This window comes from Mesitornis unicolor, unplaced genomic scaffold (assembly GCF_000695765.1).
Source record: "Mesitornis unicolor isolate BGI_N332 unplaced genomic scaffold, ASM69576v1 scaffold45294, whole genome shotgun sequence".
Lineage (NCBI taxonomy): Eukaryota > Metazoa > Chordata > Aves > Mesitornithiformes > Mesitornithidae > Mesitornis > Mesitornis unicolor.
The window spans coordinates 1-23,748 of record NW_010180290.1 but is presented as its reverse complement, the minus strand read 5'-3'; the positions used below and the strand labels follow the sequence as shown (position 1 = coordinate 23,748).

General features: G+C 39.6%; 1 protein-coding gene across 1 annotated transcript; it reads left to right on the top strand.

Moving 5' to 3' along the window:
• LOC104539507 (pseudopodium-enriched atypical kinase 1-like) lies at window positions 1–22,442 on the top strand. The gene is made up of 3 exons (XM_010183051.1): window positions 1–3,167; window positions 12,697–12,893; window positions 21,679–22,442. The coding sequence occupies exons 1-3, from the start codon at window positions 1–3 to the stop codon at window positions 22,440–22,442; spliced, it is 4,128 nt and encodes a 1,375-aa protein (XP_010181353.1).
• Window positions 22,443–23,748: the final 1,306 nt, after the last annotated feature.

The following is a 23,748-nucleotide window of genomic DNA, read 5'->3' as shown; positions in this document are numbered from 1 at the left end:
ATGTCTGCTTGCAACACTTTCACTGAACACGTCTGGAAACCTGGTGAATGTAAGAACTGCTTCAAGCCCAAAAGCTTGCATCAGTTACCCCCCGTACCTGAAAAAAAAACCCTCTCGCAAGGAAATCTAAAAACCAATGCAAACCAAAGTAACAGCCATCGTGGGAGAAATACAGGGAATTTCCGACCACCCGTGGCTAAGAAACCCACCATAGCTGTGAAACCCACCATGATGGTAGTAGATGGACAGAGTGTATGTGGCGAAATCGGCACACTCGATCATTGTGAGAATAAATCAGTGCCTGCAAGTTGGAACCGAAACAAAGCCGTCTTGAACAAAAAACCACTGAACAATAATAATGAAGAAGAAGTTGAAGGTTATAGCCACGTTCATAGGCCTTATGGCAACAGTGATGGTGTAGGCAAGATACCAAGTAACAATAATAATGGACTGACAGAGGTTTTGAAGGAGATTGCAGGTTTAGATACCACACCTCAGCTGACTGGAAATGAAATGAACTCGAGAGAAACCTTCTTGGGAAGAATAAATAATTGTTATAAACGATCATTAGAAAGAAAGATCCCTCCGAGCTGCATGATGGGTGGAATGAAGGATTCACACAGTAAGCACGTTATTCTGAGTGGAAGCACTGAAGTAATAAGTAATGAAGGTGGACGTTTCTGTTATCCAGAGTTCTCTAGTGGGGATGAGAGTGAGGATGACACGTTTTTTGGCAGCATGCAAGAAGAGCATGAGAGCTGGGATGAAAGTGATGAAGAGTTGCTAGCAATGGAAATTCGTATGAGGGGCCAACCTCGCTTTGCTAATTTTAGAGCTAACACCCTCTCTCCTGTTCCATTCTGTGTCGACAAAAAATGGAATACCGTGCCCCTCAGAAACAAGTCTCTCCAGCGGATCTGTGCAGTAGATTATGATGACAGTTATGATGAAATTTTAAATGGTTATGGGGAGGAGACCGTGATTCTTTATGGGCAAGAGAGCATGCAGAGCATGGTATCTTCTGATTCTACATCTCCTGATTCTTCTTTGACAGAAGAGTCTCGTTCTGGAACAACCAGCAGTTCTTCACAGAAGCTCTGTAATGGAGGGTTGTCTCCTAGTACTCCTCAGGACCTCAAGTTGATTGAAGCAGAATATGAGAGTCTTTGTGATAATCAACAAGTGAAGGATGCGTCAAAAGCTCCTAAAAATGCTCCGAAAAGTCTAGAAACTCACAAGGCAGTCCTTGCACTTCGACTGGAAGAGAAGGATGGCAAAATTGCTGTGCAGACGGATAAGCAAGAGAATAAAAGTTCTTCAGATGTTGCTGGTCAAGCTGTAACTATAAACTTGGTGCCTGTGGAGGAGCAAGCTAAACCTTACAGGGTGGTGAATATGGAACAACCGGTTTGCAAGCCATATACCATAGTAGATGTATCAGCTGCCATGACCAATGAATGTAAGGAGAATCGGCCTGAAACCTCAGAAACCAAAAATGCATCATCTAACCCAAGCTCACCAGTAACACCAGGCACACCTATTACATCCTCTGCAGCATCACCTGTACGAGTAAATGCTAATCTGAAAAAATCCAGTGCAATCAGGTATCAAGAAGTGTGGACTTCTAGTACCAGTCCAAGGCAGAAGATACCTAAGGTGGAGCTAATCACTAACAGCTCAGGACCTTCTGTTCCTCCCAGGAAAACAAGCCACAAATCAGCTCCTACTTCACCTACAGCCACGAACGTTGCGTCAAAAACTATCCCAGTGAAGTCTCCCAATTTATCTGAGATAAAATTCAACAGTTACAACAATGCTGGCATGCCGCCTTTCCCTATCATCATTCACGATGAGCCCACTTATGCTAAGAGTTCCAAAAATGCTGTTAAAGTTCCTATTGTAATCAATCCAAATGCGTACGATAACCTGGCTATCTATAAAAGTTTTCTAGGGACCAGTGGAGAGCTGTCCATCAAAGACAAAACTACCAGTGTAATAAGTCACACCTATGAAGAAATAGAAACAGAAAGCAAAATGACTGAAGCCATAGGAAGTAAACCCACTGAATTTTCCCAAGCAAAGGGGGTGACTAATAGCTCTGAATGCAGGCTGGGTTCTGTGGCTCAGAAGGTCCAAGAGTTTAATAGCTGTCTCAGTAAAAGTCAGATATCGCCACAGAGAAGTCATAGTTCTGACCACAGCTCCCCATCAAGAGTTCAAAATATTACACAAGAGCCTGCAGCAAAAACAGACCTAACACCAGAGACTTCTGTTGGCAGCAGCAGCAGCGGTAGAGAGAATGCAAGCACGGTGCTTTCACAGATTGTGGCTTCTATCCAGCCTCCACAGTCTCCTCCAGAAACGCCTCAGTCTGGGCCCAAGTCTTGCAGCGTAGAAGAACTGTATTCCTTACCCCCTGATGCAGATGCTACTAAAAACACCCTGGTACGACCCAAATCTCTGTTTACGTCTCAGTCTGAAACAGAGTCATCCAAGACAGTGGAAAACACTGCCATCAAAATGCAGAAAGATTCACTTTCACAGCCACTTGCCACTCACTCTCCAAAGCCAGTGAGAGCCACCTCAAATACCACGAGTCCCAAAACAGAGCAAGCACCGCCATTTCCTCCTCCACGGTCCACTTCCTCACCCTATCATGCAAGTAACTTGTTGCAAAGGCATTTCAGCAACTGGACCAAACCAAACAGCCCCACCAGGTCAACAGAGGCCGAGTCAATCCTTCATTCAGAAGGTCGCCGAGCTGCCGATGCAAAACCCAAACGCTGGATATCATTTAAGAGCTTCTTCCGCCGCAGGAAAACTGATGATGAGGAAGACAAAGAGAAAGACAGGGAGAAAGGAAAACTGGTGGGTCTTGATGGAACTGTTATACACATGCTGCCTCCTCCTCCGGTTCAACGTCATCACTGGTTCAGTGAGGCAAAGTCAGACTCCAGTGAGAAGCCATCCATCGTTTTCATGTATAGATGTGAACCAGCACAAAATGAACCAAAGGCTGACCATCAAAACAAGAGTGGAGCGGAGTCTGCTATCGCTGAAGCACTCGCAAAAGACAAAGGAGAAACACGGGAGAAGTCTCCAGAGAGCTCTGAAGAGAAAACACCAAGCCATTCTTCACCACCTCAGATTCCCAAGAAAATCCCCAGGTAACCTGCTTATCTTTTTTAGTCACTTAGTCAGTTTTGAACTATCCCGTATATACTGCTGAAAAAGGAGGAAATTAAGGAGTTTTATTACATTAAATGTATTTCTTCCAAAATATATTTGTTTTTGGTAAATGAAAGCATATTGAATATCAGAAAGGATAAAAAAATATAAGGAACAGTACCAGATATTTGGATTCTGCATTGCAGATTCACTAATTTGTCACCATAGCCATGTCACTTTGAATCAGATACGTTTTCCCGAATTTCTAGTTTAGGACAGTGTTCTTAAGTTATAGGAAACTAACGAATTCTTCTGCAGAAATAGAAGACAACTATTGAAAAGTATAATAGGACTTAAAATATCTGTGACTCATAGAAGGTGGTGTGCTAACCTTTATCTCACCTACCCGAGAATACAAGAGATGCTAATTAACTTGATGCTACACTGCGATATCACTGCAGCACTCCCAAAATAAACCATGTAAAAAAGTCATAATATATTTAAATTATCTATAAAATAATCCATCTCCATTTTGTACGATCTTTAGCGATGAATATACTTTGTCCCCTAACTGCATTGGATTTGGTAGAGCTGGTCGCTCCATTTCTGCCTGACAAGTCTGTTCAGTGATTACCTTTTAAATTTTTTTTCTAAGTCACAATTTACTAAAATGATTTGTTGTTCTAATTTCTGTGTATTTGGCCAGTAGATCTTTATTTTACTCCCATGAGTTCATGGTAGCTGAATGTTCTAGGTCTGTCTGTTGGCTTGAAGGTCTGTTTGTTCCCTTATCAGGGGTACATAGGGGTATTTTGGCTGTCTCTGGGCACAAAGAACTGTACTTCTTTCCAGATGCGCATTGTTTTCAACATACCACTGAGTTCCTAGAGCTCATGACAGTGCATAACCTAAGCGGGCTGGAGACATTTGTTGCAGGCAGCCACGTGGGCATAGTGTGCATCTCACCGAGTACAGACCACAGTTGTTGATGTATTAGAATGTGTCTTCCGATGTTATTACACAAACCAATTCCAAAACATTTTCAAACTTGCATTATTTAATTCATTGTAACAATAACCCAGTGGAAGGAAATCAAAAATTTTGTAAAGCTTGAGCTATGTGTGAGCCTAAGAAAACGTATCATGGCAGTGTTCTTTGTTTTTCTTTCTTCATTGTCTGTATAAGAAAGTTGCAGTGATTTTGAGTTAAACTGCTTTTAAAGTTGGCTTAAACTAATAGAAATCTCTTTGTGAGCATAGTTTGAGTTTACCAAACTGCCGCTTGCCTTAAAGGAAAATAACTTAAACTAACCAAGAGTGACCATTTGCACCAAGTGTAATTAAATCACTCTTATATCACATCTTGGGAACACTGATGCAGCATTCTTGTGAAGATCAGGACTGCGTACCAGACTGTTTGCCTTTTGTCAGACGTGGGCAGCTCTGGGTTTTGTAATGTCAGGTGTTGACAGGTTTTATCATACTATGATGAAAAGCTGGTTTCTGCAATTTAAATCTGAAGTAATTACCACAAATACAAGACAGGATGGTGTCCAAAGCCTTGGTGTGCTGTCTGTTTCTGCAAACTTGGATGAACTGCAATTTCAGGTCAAGAATTAAAAATTTAAAAAAAAAAATGGGAAAAAAGGGAAAAAAATAACAAATAGGATTTAGAAAAACTCCTCGTACAAATTGTGGTGTCAGTTTCAGAACCATTAAGCACTTTCACAACCTGTTGAAGTCAGTAGGAGCTGTAAGCATTCAGCATTTCTGCAAGATGTACAGTACCACAATATTCCGGGGGGTGGGTGATTACAAAAGGGGTGTCCCTGTAGTTACAGTGCATATTGCAGTTTAAGGCTGAAGACAGTGGGGAGTGTACCAAGGGCTAGAATACCCTTAACAGGAGTCCAGTCTTTCTAGATTTACCTAAATGAAATGGGGTAACAGCTTTACAGAGCAAGTTAAAAAGAATGGGAGAAGTTTGTACTCTCAACCTCCCTCTGGGGGAACCCCCATTTTTTCTGTTAGCTCTACCAACACTTTTGTTAGCAGCATTACTGAGTACATTGCAATCAGGAGATTCACTTGCTCCCACCTCCTCAGTTTCCCGCTCTTCTGCTGGCAAGACAGTTCATGTGGTTGCCTGCGGTGAACCAGACTGGGGAAGTGATCCATGTGAAAAACAACTTTGTAGTTACTTTTCAGCCAGATCAATTCTGTGATCTGTCAGGGAGAGCAGTCCGGAAGGAACGGCCGCTGATCTCGGTGGTAAAGGGGCCATAACCAGCCTACAGCTGCGGTCGTAGTTGGCACTTGTTCTTGGGCTACCTGGAGATGGTGCTGTTATACCTGGTTATATTTTTGCATTATTACTGGAATATCTTCTGCCCTTACTATTGAAGGCAATTGGTCATTCTGTCCTATCCTATTCACTTATTCCAAAAAGCATGTTTACTCTTTGGTTTTATTGCAAGTCACAGTGCTATTGGCTAAAACCATATCTCACAGTTTTCTCTGTGAAAATTGGAATTTTCCAAACGTTAAAACTGGAATTTCTTTCTAACAAAATTGTTCTATGGTTCCTAGAAACTTCAGAGAAAATACACTGAGGCTCTGAGAAAAATGTTGTGGGAGCACTGGGCATCTGGATGTCTTTATCCTTCAGTTATCGCATTCAGTTACTTTGATGCAATTTGATGCCCTAAGTTATTTGGGTTTTTTACTTAATTCTTAATATTTTTAAAAAGACTGAGTGAAACCTTATAGTGCAAAAAAATAAGTTAGTTTAAGACATTTGGCTTTTGTTTTTAATACTCCAGGGCTGTCAACTTCCATTTTTGCACCAGCAGGAGACACAACAGACAGTGCTATACTTGTTTTGTGTTAACTCTTCAGGTGTGTTCAGGTGTGTTCAGGTTAGCATTCAGGCTGAAATAGATGCTTGGGAAACATTTAAAATCTTCAGTTAAGCTTGTAGAGGCATAGAGGAAAGCAGAAGACATGAAGATAGCAATCACTGAACGTGACACTTCTCTAACTCAGGATGCCAACAACTGTAAGCTCACTGAAAAACCAAACTGATGACCTGGAAAATAAGCTAAGCTTTAAAATGTCAGATTACTGGGGGGTCTTGAAAGCAAATTAAATAAAGATACAATATTCCCTTACTTTGCAATGTAACATAGCTGCTAAGGATAGATAACATAACCACAAAACAAGGCTGAATATATTTGAAGTTATGACTAGAAAGGGCAGGTTTTCCCTTTGAACAGCACTTGCAAAATAGTTCTTTGGAAAGCTGAAAACTCTGTTATACAAAAGGACTTGGTATTGTTTCATCCATGTGGTTGTTTCTTTGTTTGGTGCCAGGATGCACATACGATGGTTCAGAAGGAGCTAGCAAATGCTGATGTATTAAATTGACCAAAAATCAGGAGTCATGTGAGCATTATCATAAATTGGAATGAAAATCAGGTTTCTTGGAATGACTGTAGCACATGATGCGACAGTTGTTCCCAGGCAGAACTGAAAATTGACCCCTAAAGAAGGTAACGTGATATTTCTGGCCTGAGTCACCGTGATTGATGAGCGCGGTGTGGCACAGTGTGGAACACACAGGGGCTTTAAGAAAGATTCTTCAAAGGCTCTGTTATCTAGTGGATCAGACTGTTGCTGCTGGAGTTTAACAAGATAAAGGTTTCTCTTCTCCTTCATTGAGAGATCACTGCTTATACCCAGTAGCAGCTTTTTAGATTGAGATATGTCCTAAAAGAAAACTGCAGCACAGCCTTCTGATCCTTCCTTCCCTGTCTTCATAAACCACACCAGAGCTGTACTAAAACCTTTGGCACTGTTTTAGACGGCAGTGCCTTAGTAAATCAAGGTACAACTGATTTGTGCGCAGCCATTTCCATTTCAGTTACGTGTTAAACTGAATAGTTTACTTTCCCAGCTACAGGTCAGCCATAACTTTCCTTTATCGGATCTTTGGGGCAGACTTGGATGAACTACAGATAAAACTGTGTTTACTGAAATATTTCCTTCAACTAGTGAGGTCTGTGTATTCATTCCATTCTGGCTTAGGGAAGAAAGCATTTCTTCATAGGTAAAGTTGGGATTACCAATCTAATTTCTAAAATAACATTAACTTAGTCAAAAGAATTTGAAACTAAGCTAGTAATCGAGATGTTTGAGTTCTGTTGTTCCATAGCTATGGAAGATCACTATCCTGTTGTTTTATCTTGCTTCCAAAAGGAGCGAAATGCTTATTGTGTATGTGCATATATAAATTTTAAATATTTGTTTTTTCTTAAAAAGCATGTCTCTCTATTGCAGTTACTACATTAGCAATTTGGGTTCTTTTAAGGCTATGTGATCCTGCAGGACAGGAGCCATGAAATTACTCTGAGTGTTCTGTACATCTAGAGGAATATGAACTTTGTAACAGAATACAGAGATAAAACAACTGCAATCATTGTTCTTCAAAAATGTAGTCATATATTAAGTGCAGGATCACATCCAGAGACAGGAATAACCACCGCTGCCACATTCCACTTCCGCGTTGTCATTGATGCAATCCTGCATATTTCACACCTGTTCAGGATCTGCTTGAGAACAAAATCTTCTAAATCACAGTAGGCCTCTGTTTAAAACAATGTCCTTCCCAGATTAGAGGATGTCTTGTATAAGTCTTAAGGTAAGGCTCTCACCTGACTCCAGAACCCTTTTAAGCGTAGCTTGCATAAACTGTTGAGGAGAATTCAAGGATGTTACAGCTGAAAAGAAAATTCTTGCGTGAGACAAGTCTACTGAAATGGGAGGAATTCTCACCTGACAAGTTCAGGTGGAACTATCCACTCCCCTTCTCCCCACATCTATCTGGATTTGGTTTTTTTCTAGATATCAGCAAAGTTTATTTACCTTACTCAGCAGTGCTCAACAGTGCTTTTAAAAGCAGTAACTAATTATCTTACCCTGATTCATCAATGGAAAACTTCTGTGAGATGCTTCTCTAGAACACCTCTGTGCTAACAGAATTGGAAATGATGCATGTTCATTAAGCATGAAGTTTGGTAACGTGTTATGTGAAAATTTGTAAGCACCAAGGACTGATAAAGAATGAAGTCGAAGGGATTTTTACCATTTACTATTTTATAAATGTAGATTAAGAAACGGTAAATCATGTAGTATTGTTCTTAACTTCTCTAAGTCTGTAAAATGGAAAGACTGAGAACTTAAAACTGGTAAAGAAAATGTCTTTTTACAATGTGCAGTTAGTCTGTGGAACTCATTGCCATCAAGTTTCACTGACACTAAACAGCTTAGCAGGATGTCTTTAATGGATTATCAGATGGATTCCTTTATCTCCATGCAAACATCGCTTTATACAAGATATTTTATTAAAGGGTATAAATTCTCATGCTTCAGGACTAAGCCAACTTCTAAATGATACAAATTAGGAATAAACTTTATGGCTTGGTTAATTCAGATTGTCATTTGAGAAGTTTCTTTCACTTTCCTGTCAAGTGACTGTTTCTGGCTGATGGTGGTGGTGAGGAACTGAACCACATGAGCCACTGGAATGGCTTTTCTGTACCCATAATGTACTCTGATAAAAACCCGGGCTCTGATCACCTTTGCTCAGTGTTTTGCAGAAATCAAGTGGTCTGTGCTCTGAGTGGAGGTTCTGGTGTAAGGTGGCCTTTGACTGCCCTCAAGCCATTAACCTCACTGCATTTCTCCTCAAGTGTTATTCAGTCAATCTATATCAGCTTTTTTAGCTTGAAAGTGTAGGGCCTGAGGGATATACTAAATATGTCCATAAGTTCCACAGACATTTTCTGTGTAAAACCAAGTCGTCTTCCATGTCGGGCTCTCTCATCTCAAACTATGACTGGCATTGATTATTGCTTTGCTGATGTCCACTCAGGGAGGAGATCAGAGCCTCAGCTTTTCTCTGTGTTTCTGTCACTAATTTCTGCCACTTGGATTTATGTGCTGTCTTATATAGAACTCTATTTCCTCAGCTTGACCTCTAGATCCTGACCCTAATTCACTTCTTATAAATATTCCACTTTATCTCCCGCATATTCAGTGCTATTTATTAATCACTCTAATTGAGAAGGCGTGTTCTGAATAGAGGAAAATACAGTCACCAGGTTCCACTGCCCGTACAGAAGTTAGCACACTGCGCAGCCTGCTTTCTGGATTCTTACTATTCCTGAAAGACGAGGCAGGTTACACCACATCATCTTTTGACTACCCTCCAAAAACTGAAGGAGAGGAGCCTGAGGGAAGGAGTTAGGGGCGTTTGTCCCTGCAGGGGAAAAAACAAAACAAAATTAAAAGAACCTTTTAAAACAATTTTGAGCTTGTGCACATGTGAATGACAAATATGGGAATTCAGTGGGATGTTATCTGAATGACAGTCATCTTTATGGCAAATTTTTTTGTTGCACCTAATCTCAGCTTCTTAGGAAAACAAATGTGTTCTCTGTGCAAAGGGCTGCTTCCTCCATTAACTGCATAGTTGTTTAGTTTCAGCCACATGTGCCCGAGGAGCAGAGTTCTCCAAGGTAATTCATTTTCTATGAAGCTTGCCTTTGAAATAAAGGGAAAACAAAAAGGCTTGGACAGAGGAGGCTGCGCCCACTATGGTAAAAGCTAAATATGAGCTCTTATGCAAGGCATCAAAGAATCCGTCCTGGCAAAATATCTATAAATATCCCAAATAAGGAGATAGCTGCAAGTACCACTTGCTATCACCAAGCAGATACAAAGTTATCAGACCTTAATGGCTCCAGTCTGGGAGAACTGCTTGTTTATCAGCTGCTCTACTTTTCTCGAAAACCAGTAGTTTTAACTCTTTAGACTATTTCATGAAGCAAAGCAACTGGGAATTTGGTTCTTCTAAGTAGCTCACCGAGTGAGGATGTTTTCCTTTTTTGTTCCTTCTGTGTTCTGTGGGCGCTGATTACGGGTTGGCATTTTGCTCGTTGAGTCACTGCACAGCGTATGTATGCTTGATCTCTGTCTTTAACGTTTAGCTACAGGGAAGCGTTTCCCCACAGATTTCATGGCCTGACATCTAATTGCTGTGATTTAAAATGTATTGGATTCAGACAGTAAAACTGGTTGGAATACAGATTTGAGATAGTGACTTACTTTTAAGAGTAGATTAGTCTAAGTTCTTAACTCCTCTGGAAATTTGAACCTGTTTTTCCCTAACTAATTAACATGACTAAGACCATAGTTGTCATACCAAAACAGTGGGAGTAGACTGAACTATTTTTCCTCCACCAAGGCAGTGGAAGAGTTAAGGCAGGGCTGTAACTAACCGGTTTCCTGGGGCGCTTTGGCAAGTCCCTGGGACCAACCCCCTAAGGTAAACATGAAGGTGCAGTAGGTTTATCACTGTGCAGAGTTCAGCCTTGTTGCTCACAGCTTGCACAACTTGTAGCACATCAGAACACTGTGGAATCAATGGCTCGCCAGAGTTTCAAGACATGATTAAAAGACTCAAGAAGGCCCTGAAAGAATTTCCTTTAATGGGGAATTGTGTGAGTGAGTACAGTGGGTGAGTTGGTATTTTTTCTTTCTTCCTTTCTAGCTATTGGTTTACTTTGGCAAAATGCTTCTGAGCTTAGGTTTAGTGGATGTGCTTGCATGTGTTTAGTTTGGAGAATGAGTCTGTTCTGTACCTCACCAATCAATACTAAAATATTACTCTGAGATATGATAATTCCTGGTTTGCTGCAATGTCAGAGCTGTAAAGCTACTAGAATGTACTTAATAAAGAAAACATTCTTATTGAGGAATGCAGGTATGTGATTTACAGCAACTACAGGTCTTTAATTTCTCATCATCTTGAGAGCCTTGTTACTGCTTCAATTTTATGTATGCTTTTCTCTGAAATTATATTAGGTTAACGCTTTAACGTGAATATATTTATGGCACATGCAGTGTTCTCCACACCATTCCTGTGCATGGTACTAAAAATGAACAAAAAATTTTATGCTGATTAAAGACTATATCTTTCTGAACTTATGCAAATTTTTTCTCTTTTACTAACAAGTTCTAATGAGTTTGTTTTTATCAGCCTGCAGTTAAAATTCATGAGTCTGAGAGTTAAACAGCATGTGCGTGATGCACTGTATGTGGGGTTTTGTGTTATGCGAAGTACTGGCATGTTTTAATCTTTGTAGTCTGGGATTGCTAGAAGATTGTGTATCATGGTTTTCAGTATTTTGGCTTTGGCATAGAGACATATGCCTATAATTTATGTTAACTCTTTGAGGATATCTTTCCACTATAAGGAATTATTATAGAAACTCAGCTGCTCTGCCTATTTTAAAAAAGCATTTTTTTCTGTTCATCAGAAGTTATATGAAGTTTTAAATGTTTACCACAAAAAAATAAGTATTTGTACATAAATATGTGGTGGTCATCTTTTGAAGGAAATGCTATCCCTTGTAGAAGTCACAAGTACTTTAAATTCTTGCTCTTTTATTTGATCAGGCTGTAACAGTGAGAAGCAGTGAATAGGACATATGCTCTTGAGATGTGGCCTATAATGACTTCTTGTTTCTGTGAGTGAGAGAGTGTAAAGGCACAGGAATATTTTTACTCTGACATGTTTTATGTGGCAGATTATTGAGAATTGATTCTATGTTTTCAGTAGGATTTTTTTAATAAACCTGAACAATTTTTTACATATATATATAAAAATATATATATAAATTGTATATGCGTATATGTCTGTGTATATATATACACACACATATATATGTATATATATAAAATGCATTATTTTTAAATCATACTGCAATAAATATATCCATGGAAACAAACTGAATCCATGGTTTTCACAGTTTTGTGCTATAAGTCATCACAGTTTAAGACTTCATAGCTAAGAGCAAGCATGGAGCAGTGTCTTCCTGGCCTTTTGCAACTGGCCCAATGCAGATGGCTTTTAATCCTGGAGAATTTTATATGGGAAATAGACTACTGGCTTAGATGAGCTACTGGTTTGCTTCCCAAAGGGTCAGTTCCCAAAATTCTACCAGTATATGAAAATGTATCATGAAAGTTTTATACATTTATTAAAATTTAACAGCCCTGTTGCTAAACCTTGGTATCTTTGATTAAAGCAAAATTGGTCTGATTGGTAAAAAGTATCTTGAACTCTGTTACTGTCTTCTGAGTCCTACATGTATTATGCAGAATCATACCTGCATATATATGGAGACGTATGTTGATTGTAGTCAGCTGGAGAACATTTTATTATGCCTTTTGTATAAAAGGCAGGAACTCTTACATGATACTATTTCAGTCAAAAGTTGTTTCTTACCAGGGAAAACAAATACTGTAGAAAGTTGATTTTTTAAAAAAGGAGGGTGAAAGGAGCTTAGTCTTTTTACCATTTAATTCCTTGTCCTGAAGAGGTTTAATGCCTGGTCTGGTATTTTGCCAGCAGGATCTAGTACCCAGCTTTGGTCTCCAGGTGATTTTGTTTTATTTCTTTCAGTCAAGTGCCCGATGATACGACACTGGAGGACTTGTCTCCTCGTGTTCCTAGAGCCGTGTTTGTGAAGCAGGACAATGGCGGCAGTGCCTCGGTCATACCGGTCTCATCTGTCCGTGTGCCCCAAGGGGAGGAAGAAAAGGAAGAAGCTTCAAATTCTTCAGACTTAAATCCTTGCAGCGCTACATACAGCAATTTAGGTAAGTGCATTCTCATAGGAAATTTAAATTAGATCAGATTTTGGATACTTCTCCAGGCTGTCAAGAACCTTGTCTTCTGAACAGCTGAAGACACTTTCATATGGTTAGTTTTTAAAGAGAAATTTTTAATTTTTAGTTTATAAAACATAAAATTATGTTGTCTCAGTGAGATACACAACCAAGAAAATGAAGATTCAACAAAGTCAGAAGTTTTCTTTCCTATAAAATCTATTAAAATTGACATTAATGATAAAGATCTCAAATACTTTTTAAATATATACTGATTTATCTGTTTGGAGGCATTTTAAGCGGAGGTTTACAATACAGAACAAATTACCTGATTTTTTTAGAAACAGAAAGCAGATTTCGATATTTTTTCCAAACTTCAACAAAAGACAGGACTTCTTGTTTTAGAGCGTCACTAACTGCTACAATATCTGCAGTCATCTTTTGTTGCCTAAAATCTTTCTTATCCTAGGCTGAAAGTCTACTTTTGCTCCTCCAGAAATGTTTGATATGAGTGTCCTGAAGGTTCTGCACCATCTATTCAGCTGTCACTGAATTCCTGACTCGTAATAAAAATATATATGTGTGCAGGGATTCTCTGGAAGATAAGTGAGCAAGACAAATAAGCATCTCCCAATATATGATACCAATATTATCAGCCTAATTTTCTAACGCATTTTGAAGTGCTGTGGATTTAGGAAGATATGCAGACAAATTTTCTAATAGAACAAAAAATATCATTTTGTGTGCTCAAGAATCCCTGAATACGTGTTTTTCAGTCAGGCTCCTATCCTGTAAGTGTACCAACTTACTAAGCATTTGGACAAGAGTGAACTGCACTGAGATGGCTCACAAGTTACGGGGGATTGGCACGTCCACGCAGGTCTGAGGGATCAAGGACTAAACTTTAAACCCTCAGGTGCATACATTCCTTAGATGTTTAGTGATATAGCTGCATATTTTGCTTAAATGTGAATTAGCGGTGAACTTAATGTATTCTGCTAATGAAACATTAATTAGGTATTGTCTGTAAAGCATGAAGAGAAAAAAATATCCTGCCCAAGAGTGATACTAACATCTACCAAGAAACTGTAACTTCAAAGAGGAAAACTAAGATTCATGTTTTTATGGTGGAATTATTCAAAGACCTAATGAATTACTTTCAGTTCATTGAGAGATATATCTGTAGCTATATATTGTCCATATTTAGGTCATAGCTACATTACAGGTAGAATTCAGGCAGTAGATCTAGCTACGTCAAAACTATTTACAGCCCATGCTCCTAAGCAGACCAACATATACCTTAGCTTGATCCTTTTATGATTTAATGTATGAAATATCACTTATTCCTCATGGTGAGATTGCTATTTTTTGGCTGGAGTGCTCATACAGTCAAGGGAGTACTTGCATTTCATAGCTGAAGTAATGATACTATGAATCTTCTGTTTAAATCTTTACTCAATTTAGCTCAATTTTTTAATGCCAGATGTTACACCTGATGGCAACTGCTTCATTGCACAGAGTTAGATGTGCTTCTGTACTTCCCACAACAACTCACAAGCTGGAAGTAGTCAACTCATGGGAAATGTAATAAAATAACATGAAACACTGGAACGGGTTGCCCAGAGAAGTTGTGAAGTCTCCATCTGTGGAGAAACACAAAACTCAACTGGACAGCCTGCTCCAGCGTGACCCTGTCTGAGCAGGAAAGATTGGATGGGACCATCTCAGGAGGTCCCCTCCAACCTCAGTGCTTCTGTGATTCTGTGATCACTTCCATGTTTTTGTCAGTGTTGTTCCTGTGTGTGAATGTTCCTTTGTAAAACCACGTGCAACTGAACGCCTTAGCATTTTATGCAAAATCTTTTCCTCATCCTTGGGTCCCTTTCAGATTTGCTGTTATCAAAGAAATTTGATGCATGAAAGAGTTAAATTAACTTTTAGGCTTGACTTGGTCTGTCTTGGCAAGCTTGCTGCTGCTTCTTAATCACAATGCTACCCTAAATGGCACTGAGTTCTCTGGCTGCCATTCAAACCTTTTCCTGGTTTATTCAAGCAACCTCACTTTGTTATTCAGGCAGCTCTCAAAAGATTACTAGGTAGGGATGTAGAATAACTCCTGCTTGTTTTCACATCTTGCAACACCTGGGCAGAAAAATCATAGGTTTTATAGAATTAACAAATACTGATGTGTGTAACTGACAGAAAGGATAATTCAAGAACATCTGATATAATTGAGTTATGTCACATTTGCATCTACAGTTATCTTTTTATAACTACATGCTACAGTTTGTGATTCATAAAATATAGCATGTGAATATTGCCATTTGCAGCATAACACACAGTGTTCCCTTTTTAAATACTAATTCAATACATACTCTATGCTTTTATTGAAAAGCAGGTATTATTATATCCTTTGCTAAACGTTTAATCTTCAGTTGTGACATGACACATGAAATTTTACGGCAATAATGGCAAGCTTTGGTAAATTTTCATCTGCAGTCAGGTAGTGGTTTATATCAGGTACTGCCCTCACAAGTGTTTGGCTTTGGCCTTCCCCTGCTCCCACAGGAGGTGTCCCATCATCACACCTCTAAGTCTGCCAGCGATTATTTGTCAAGAACCAAATTGCAGATGCAAAATTTGAGAATAGCTCATGTACAAAGTATAGCCTGTGTTTGTTATTTCATCTGGCATGTAAAATCATGTATCTAGGGATAAAAAGGAATGCAGGCAAGTCTTACAAGATAAAGGGATTCTTCTCTGGGAATCAGATCCAACATAAAAGACTTGGGGCTTTTCAGAGACCTGAGGTCCCACCACGATGACAGGATAAAAGAGCCCAATGTGTTCCTGGGCATACAAACAGGAGGGAACCTCAGTCTGAGTAGAGAGGTTATGTGTATCTGTTTTACCCTGCAGCTGCCATGGCTGTAGTCGAGCCCTGGTGACCGCAGTTTTGAGAAGAATGTTTAAAAAAAACCATTGTACAGGCTCTAAGGAAAAAGCTTTGAAAATGCCAAGTATTGTGATGGGCACATTATAGTGACTATTTCAAGAAGTTGAGTTTGTTCTGATTATCAAAGAAATGGAGCCTGGCTTGATCATGGTGTGGATGCTCTTGTGGTGAGTAGAGCTGTGATGAGAGATACCTTTGGTATCGGCAGTCAACAGTTTTAACAAATTCCAGTGGCTGTCACTTGAATCTAGATGCAGAAACAGATGTTCACACGTGGAAGGAGGAGCCTGGATGACTTTTATTTAAAGTGTGCCCTTGTTCTAACAGAAGTTAATCCAGGTATCATTTAAAAAATAATGGGTTATCTTATTATCAGCCATTTTTCTCCTTACAGCTGAAGAAAAAGTAAAATAAAGGAGGCTGTGTTTCTAGGTTTTAGGATTGCTGACACTGGAAAAAGAAAAATAACAAATCACAGCATCTGCCATGGAGTATCACCTCAGTCAGTACGGTAGACGGGGCGGTGTGCTTTAGCTTGTCTGTAAACAAGGTAATGAAATCGTTGTTGACTAAAACTGACAGTTGAGTGACAGAGAGTGATTGTAGTATCAGTGTGATGCATTTTGTACAGTATATAATTAGTGCAGGTAATACCTTTAACATGGTGTAATGGAAGGCCAATAGCAAGACCTGTCAAGCGGACAAGTTGTTGCATCTGAAGTTATTTACCTGGTACTTGTACCCATCTCACTGACGTTCTGTGCTTAGTCTGTGCGAGAGGTGCATCACGAATGCTAGTTAACAAATACTAACTTTCCTGTCTGTTATATATATTATTATTCTAGTAAGATTTTTATCTATTAAAGTAATGTGTAAACAACTGAGTATAATACGGGATTAACGATCACGTTTGTGTAAATCTGTGTACTGAATAATTCTATAGAATAGTGTTGGACATGTCCTACGTTTGGAATTCGGCCTCTGAAGTGTGATGGTTGCTTCTGCAGTGCTTGGAAGACCCTTTTATGCTTTTGGTTTGGTTACTTTCACCTGTCAGGATAAGAATTTATTAAGGACTGATGTGTTTCGTACTGGTCTTAAAGATCAGTATAATTGATCTGCTCCTTATACAGATGAGTCTTTCAGGCTCTGCATTGTAGTAAAAATGCAGATTGCAAAGGATGATCAATATCCAGGAACAAGGGGAGAAAAATGTACTAGGACAAGGGTAGAGAGGGGGAGTTTGTAGAGTGGAGGTGGCTGACCTGTGGATTTTACTTGGTGAATTCTTTCATCAGCCTTCATAACTGGATTTTGTAACATGAAATGGGAATGCGCTGACATTACTGGGACATCTGGCTCCATTCCTGGCTGTGGGGAGAAACAGGCTAGCAAAAGCCAACGCTGTTGGACTGCTCCCAAGATTCAGCCCTATCTACAGGGCCTTTCCTGCAGACACATAAGAACCACTCAAAATTCCTCTTCCTCGCTGGTCTCCACCATAGAGGGTCCACAGGTTTTATTTTATTTCTCTTGAGGTTTTGATAGGTGTGGTGTTGGAAGGTTGGTTACCCATGTTGTACATGTGTGATTATTAATTTTTCCTGTTCTTGGCAATACAAAGTGTGAAATTTTTGTCAAACTGATGTGACAAGTTGGAGAATGTCCAGAGGTGAGAGTCATTTTGGCCATTTTAGCCCTCTGGGTCCTGCTCATTCATCTAAATCCCTGCACAATGGGATTAGGTATTAAGGAGTACTCTAATGGTCACTAAAACTCAGAACAGAGTTAGCAAAAATGGCCATAGTCTAGTTGCTACTGTGAATACTAGAGTATTGTTTTCAGCTCTGTTTTCTAATTCACATCTTCACCCACTTGGCTTGCCTAATTCACCATTAGCTGTTTTCCAATTAAAGAAGAATTTTCCTTCACAGTTGTGTAATTTCTTGATAAAGTACACTGCTGATCTGCTCTAAGCAAAACAAAAAAAAAGACACGTGGACTATCAAGAAATCTAAACAATAATTGTGGCTGTTATTACGCTAAGAAAAATATGCTTATGTAATATAAATTTGAATTAAACCTGAGCTCAGTGGGTCAGATTTGGTAGTTGCATTAGCTGGCATAAACATGTTGCAATGCAAACTCTGATGATAAAGCAGTTACTTGGAAAAATAAATTTTGAATAGGGGATAATTTAGAGTTTCGGACCTCTGCATGGTGTCTGGAGACTTTAATATTAATATTTAAATAGTGTAATGAGATTCTATAATGGAAGATGTTATTGATCTGTGCAATTACTTAAAGCTCTCTAGAAAGCTGTCTATAAAGAGTTTATTTTTTTCTGTCTTTTGAACAGTCTGGAAGCCACTTCAAAGATCTCTGTAAGTGGTAGCCTAGTATTGTGCCTCCTTCTCCTTTCCAGTTGCTTCCCAAGAGTGTGGCTCAGGCTGAGCCTTGTAATGTTGAAGAGTCTGTGCCATTGGTAATGAAATGATGGGTTTTAAACATGCAAGGGGAGAAGAAAATGATAAGCAATAAAAAGAACATTCCTATGTCTTTGACAGGGACAAAATTTAAGATAACCTTGTTCTTAATAAAGAATTAATTTAACATGTGGGACATGCAGGATCACATCATGCTTGGGGAAAGCTGAGCTGGAAAGACTGGCTCAATGGTCATGGAAAAAACGCACAGCATTAAGAAGTCAGCATAAAAACAGTCCAGATATGAAGCTTTTCAAACACATACTACAGATGGATAGATTTCAATATGGAATATTAGTTCCTGTGGGGAGAAACTATACTGTAACATGACATGTTTTACAGACTCATTTTCCTCAGCTGAGAATGCTTGAAAAAGTAACAACATCATGACTTGTACATGCAGTTCTCTGGATCCTGCCACCCCCACCAGACATCTGCAAAGACAGCTTCTGGTTATAAAAGACTTCAGCTATGTTTTGATGTCACAGTTCCAATAGCTATGCAAAAGCAACAAGTAAAAGTCACCGGTTGCCATTGCAAAGCTCTTTTCTATGTGAATGGCTTTTGGAGGACAGGGCCATTAAAGCAGGCAGAAAATAAGAGAATCAAGAAGAAATGCTGTTATAAATCTTACCTTTCATGGAGAGGAATTCTGCTGCTACTGCTTGATGTGCGTCTAGCTCTAACCTGCTCTAATTTGTTTTCTTGCTGTTTCCCTCTAGCATCTGTGCTGTCCTTGGATAAGCAAGTCACACAAGCAACACACATTAGGAAACTGCCTCCTGAAATAGTAGCCTTTCTCAAAACCCCGGCAGTCAGGCTATTTTAGTGTAGTGGGGAAGAGGGTAAAAATGAGAAAATAGGCAAGTGATCTTTAACACAGAATGTTGTGTACTTAGTACAAGTACATAGGTCACAGATTTTTGTAAGAGAAAGCAGTTGTGGAAGACGGCACATCTTTGGATGAGTGAGAAAATCTGATAGGAAGTAGCAATGAATTTGTCGCAGGACTAAGCCAAAGACTGTGGTATCTGGATGTGTGTGTCTGGCATGCAGACATCAATTCTGCTTCTGACTCTGAATCGTGCCACACTCTGTCTTGGAAAAGGTGCCTTTCTGACAGAGTTCCTGTACTGCTCGACTGGCACCAGTGTTAGATGCTGCAGTGCATCGAATGGTGGGAGGAAGAGCTGCTATTGCAGAGTACTCTCACAGCACTACCATGATCAGAGAGGAGCAGTAGAGGGTACCCTGGGAGTTATTTTTAAAGCAACCTTGATGATGATTTGAAAGAGATGCAAGGATTCTGCAATATTTCTAGCTTTTGAACATTTTTATTTTGTGGGAGCTGAAAAAGGGATGACCCAGGGGAGCAGTCCTGTGAAATCTTCCCTGATGTTCAGGCATGTACAGAGCTAATGAAATTTCCTGCTCAAAATTCAGTTCTTTAAACATTGGAGTATCCAGGCTTATCACAAAATCCATAAGGCTCTTCTGAGGGTTTCTTGAGCTTAAAAAACAGATAGAGATAGAACTTTCATTTGTGGTGTCATCTCCTTGAGATGATTGAAAGGGGAGAGCTTGTTAAAAATTCAAGAGCCAAGGCTATTCTGTTTGTGGGTACATTTAAAAAAACAGTCCTCTGATCTTCGAAAATTAAAGAGTCCTTTTCAGCATTTCTAAGCCAGTGTTCCAGGTTTTTGTGCATCCTAGCCAAGAGATTAGATTCTGTAGTACTCATAGAAACTGTAACAACGTATCTCGGAGTGTAAAGGAAGCTATCTTTTTTCCTTTCGTGGACTGCAAAGTCATTTATTATTAATTATGGACTGAAGTGATGTAATTCAATTCTGAGTCTGAGATCTCCCCAGTTTGGTTCAGCATTCCAGTTCAGTCCTCTTTTTACAAGGATTCAGCACATATTATAAATAGTCAAATAGTCATAGTGTCTTTCTACTTGCTGTTCCCTTATTGGCAAAGATGCACAGCTGCAAGTCTACAGAGCATCTGTTTCATGTCTGCTGTGCTGCAACTGTAAAAACTGGCTTCGTACCTTACCGTGATAGTCAATGAACCTCATAGGAGTTGTAGAAAACTTACAAAATCATTTCTCTGAAAATAGCAGTTGATTATTAAGAGTGGAAAAATCTCATTTTGATATGAGTAACAACTGTTTAATTGCCTCAGAGCAGCAAGTTGATAATTTGTATTGTCTCTTTACTGTTTTTTATTGTCATTTGTTTGTTCTTCATTTCCAAGGACTCTGGCAGTTATAAAATGTAATTGTTCTCTCTAAAAGCCTTCCGAAACACATGACAGGAAGTTTATCTTCTCTAGAAGCACATGAACGTTTGAAACCAGTCTGTCAGTGGAAATCCCGTGCTGTCATGTATGTAACCTGCTGGTTGGAATCTCTTGGCTGAGTCTAGGTCAGGTTATCTATGAACATAATACTGCCAGAAAAGGTACCCATGGCAAGTGAATTAAGGGAAATGTATTAGAGAAAGTTAGGGTTGGGGGGCTGGAGGGTGAGTTTTAAATTGTGGGGTAAAAAATATTTGGGTTTGCAATCTCAAAATATGGTCCCACTCTCATTGAAAGCAGTGGCAACACAGTTGTCAGCTGAAGTGAAAGTAGGCTTGACTGCCTTGTTTTCACCTGTGAATCTGCTAGGGCAATCCTGACTTTCCAGTGTGACTGCTGAAATATCTAGATTACATTATTTGTGTCTGAAGCTTTCTGCTTTACATTCTGAAATGCTGCTTTCAGCCTTTTTAGCACATTTCAAATCCAAGTGATCCCAAGTGCTTTACAGACCATTACAGGGATAATGGCACCTCTGGCACCTCACCTGCCAGAGAAAGGCACCTCTCAGAGAAACAGGACACAAAGCCACTTAACAGCATCCACTCACAGTTACCACATTTGAATAGGAAGTAAAGATTAATATTCTAGTCCACTGACTGCAGAAAGAATTACAGGAGGTGGGGTGTAATTACTGAAACTAGAATTCAGCCAGTGCCAGAACTGACTTTTGTTGTTTGCTTGCACTTTTTGCCATTAATCCTATGTGATGTAAAATGCTAGCACCACTAGCACTGTAACAGATTTAAATATATAGGCCAAGGTCAGATAAAGATTGGCTGTATGTGATGCTGATTTGGTAATTTTGTTTTTCAATTAGTTCATCTTTTCAGATATGTATTTAAATTTTCTTCAAATACTGGCAGGGTCCTAGTCAGCTTTTTTTTCCTTAAACTTCTTTGCAGCCTGCAAATGTGAGAAGCGGATGCAAAGTACTTTAATCTTTTGTTACTATTATTTTATTATGCAGGACAATCTAGAGCAGCTATGATACCTCCCAAGCAGCCGAGGCAGCCGAAGGGAGCTTTGGATGATGCCATTGCCTTTGGAGGACTAGTAGACCAGGAGACAATGAACAACTTGCAGCCAACACCGCCTCCACTGCCAAAGAAAACAATTTTGAGAGCTAACACAGAGCCGACTGCTAGAGATCTCCAGAAGCAGGCTCTGGAGAACAACCTGTGCATTGTGGCCAATCCCACCTATGACATTGACACCAACTGGGAAGCAAGCAGTGCCTGCTCTTCAATCAGCCTGGAGCTCAAGGTACTGGACAACGAGTCAGGGGATTCCTTGGACAGGCCTACAGAAAAACTAAGGGCAACCACCTCGGCAACTAACAGTGTTTCCAGCCTAACCACTATCAGTATTAAGGACCGCTGTTCCAACAGCATGGAGTCTCTAACAGGGAGACGCATCTCGCAGACTAAGCAGGGCAAAGGTGTCCAGAAGCCGCAAAGGCAAGCACTTTATCGAGGAATTGAAAACAGAGAAGAGGTGGTAGGTAAAATCCGAAGCCTTCATGCTGATTCACTGAAGAAGCTGGCACTTAAATGTGAAGACTTGTTCATGGCCGGACAAAAAGACCAGTTGCGATTTGGGGTGGACAGCTGGTCGGATTTCAGGCTAACCAGTGACAAGCCGTGCTGCGAGGCCGGCGATGCAGTTTACTACCCAGCTTCTTACGCGAAAGATCCTCTCAACAATTACGCAGTCAAGGTAAGAGGGGCTTAGAAAATGGTAACACTAGACACCAGTGACAAAACGTAACAATGGTAGCCATAATCTGCAACGTACCCAGTAGTGGTGGGTCCTACAAGTGTCCCTTATGGTGTGAACAGTAAGATTCCCAAGATATAGGCTCTTCCTTCTTTCAAGAACCGTGTGTGATATTAGTGTCTGCTGTTTAAGTTACCTGGTTTTATTGCAATTCCAAAATTATTGAAACAAATTCAACACAACTCAGTCTTTACCATGGTCATTGTTGAATGAAAGACTGAGGACGAAGCTGTACTGTTTTAACATGTCAGCAGTTTTTTGGAAACTCAAATAACAGAAGCCTTTGGTTCATCTACATGAACATACTAAGTCATCACTCTTAATTAGGAAAGATTTCCAAGTTTTTCGTGTTCAGAGCTGTGTAATTTTAAATGTAAATTCTAGGCTAGTATGTATCTTTATATTCCCGTACAAGGTCTTATATTTTCAGCAGTGTTCATTACCAGCCTTTCAAAAGCTCTATCTGGCTATCAGTGTTGCCTTAGAAGCTATATAAAAAACTGGAACCTGTCAGTGTTAGTTTGGTGGCCTCTTACTAAACAAACAATTGATTTGTGTCTAGTCTTTTCTTCAGCTAACACATAAAAGAAATAAGATTTACTAGATTTACTGCTAAAATATTAATGAGTAGTTGGCAGCTGTCTCACTAGATGTTGTTACTTTATGGACTTTTATACAGGTAATTCTTTCCGAGTGCTGTATCTCTAAAGTTCTCAATGCTTATCTAGTAGGATGACAGTGAGAAAGACAGCCGAGACTCACAGCTCTGTCAGGCTTCCTGTGTGACCTTGAGCAAATCACTGAACTTCTGACTCCTTACTGAAACTGAGATAAAACATTTATTATCCAGGACAGGTGTGTGAGGCCTAATCGATTATTCCTTATAGAGGATGTTGACGTTCTCAGAAGAGTGGTGCTTTACAGGAACAAAGTGTTCTTACCACTCCTGCATGATTGTTTACAAGAAAGATAGGGGGGAAAAAAAGGTAGATTGGTGCAACTGGTATGTCCTTCTGAAACTTGAAATGGCATCTTTTTAAGGCAGATTGTGGGCATAACCATTTATATTTCTTCAGTTATCAAGGACCTTTTTTTGAAAAGATGTGAAATGAAACATGGGTGTCTTGTGGATGCCAAGTCCAGCAGTAGAAAACAGCCGAGAACCAGACTGAATATATCTGGCAACCTACTCTAGTTGCAGAATCAGCAGTCTGGCATTTACTCAGTTTGGGGTTTCACAGAATCACAGAATGTTAGGAGT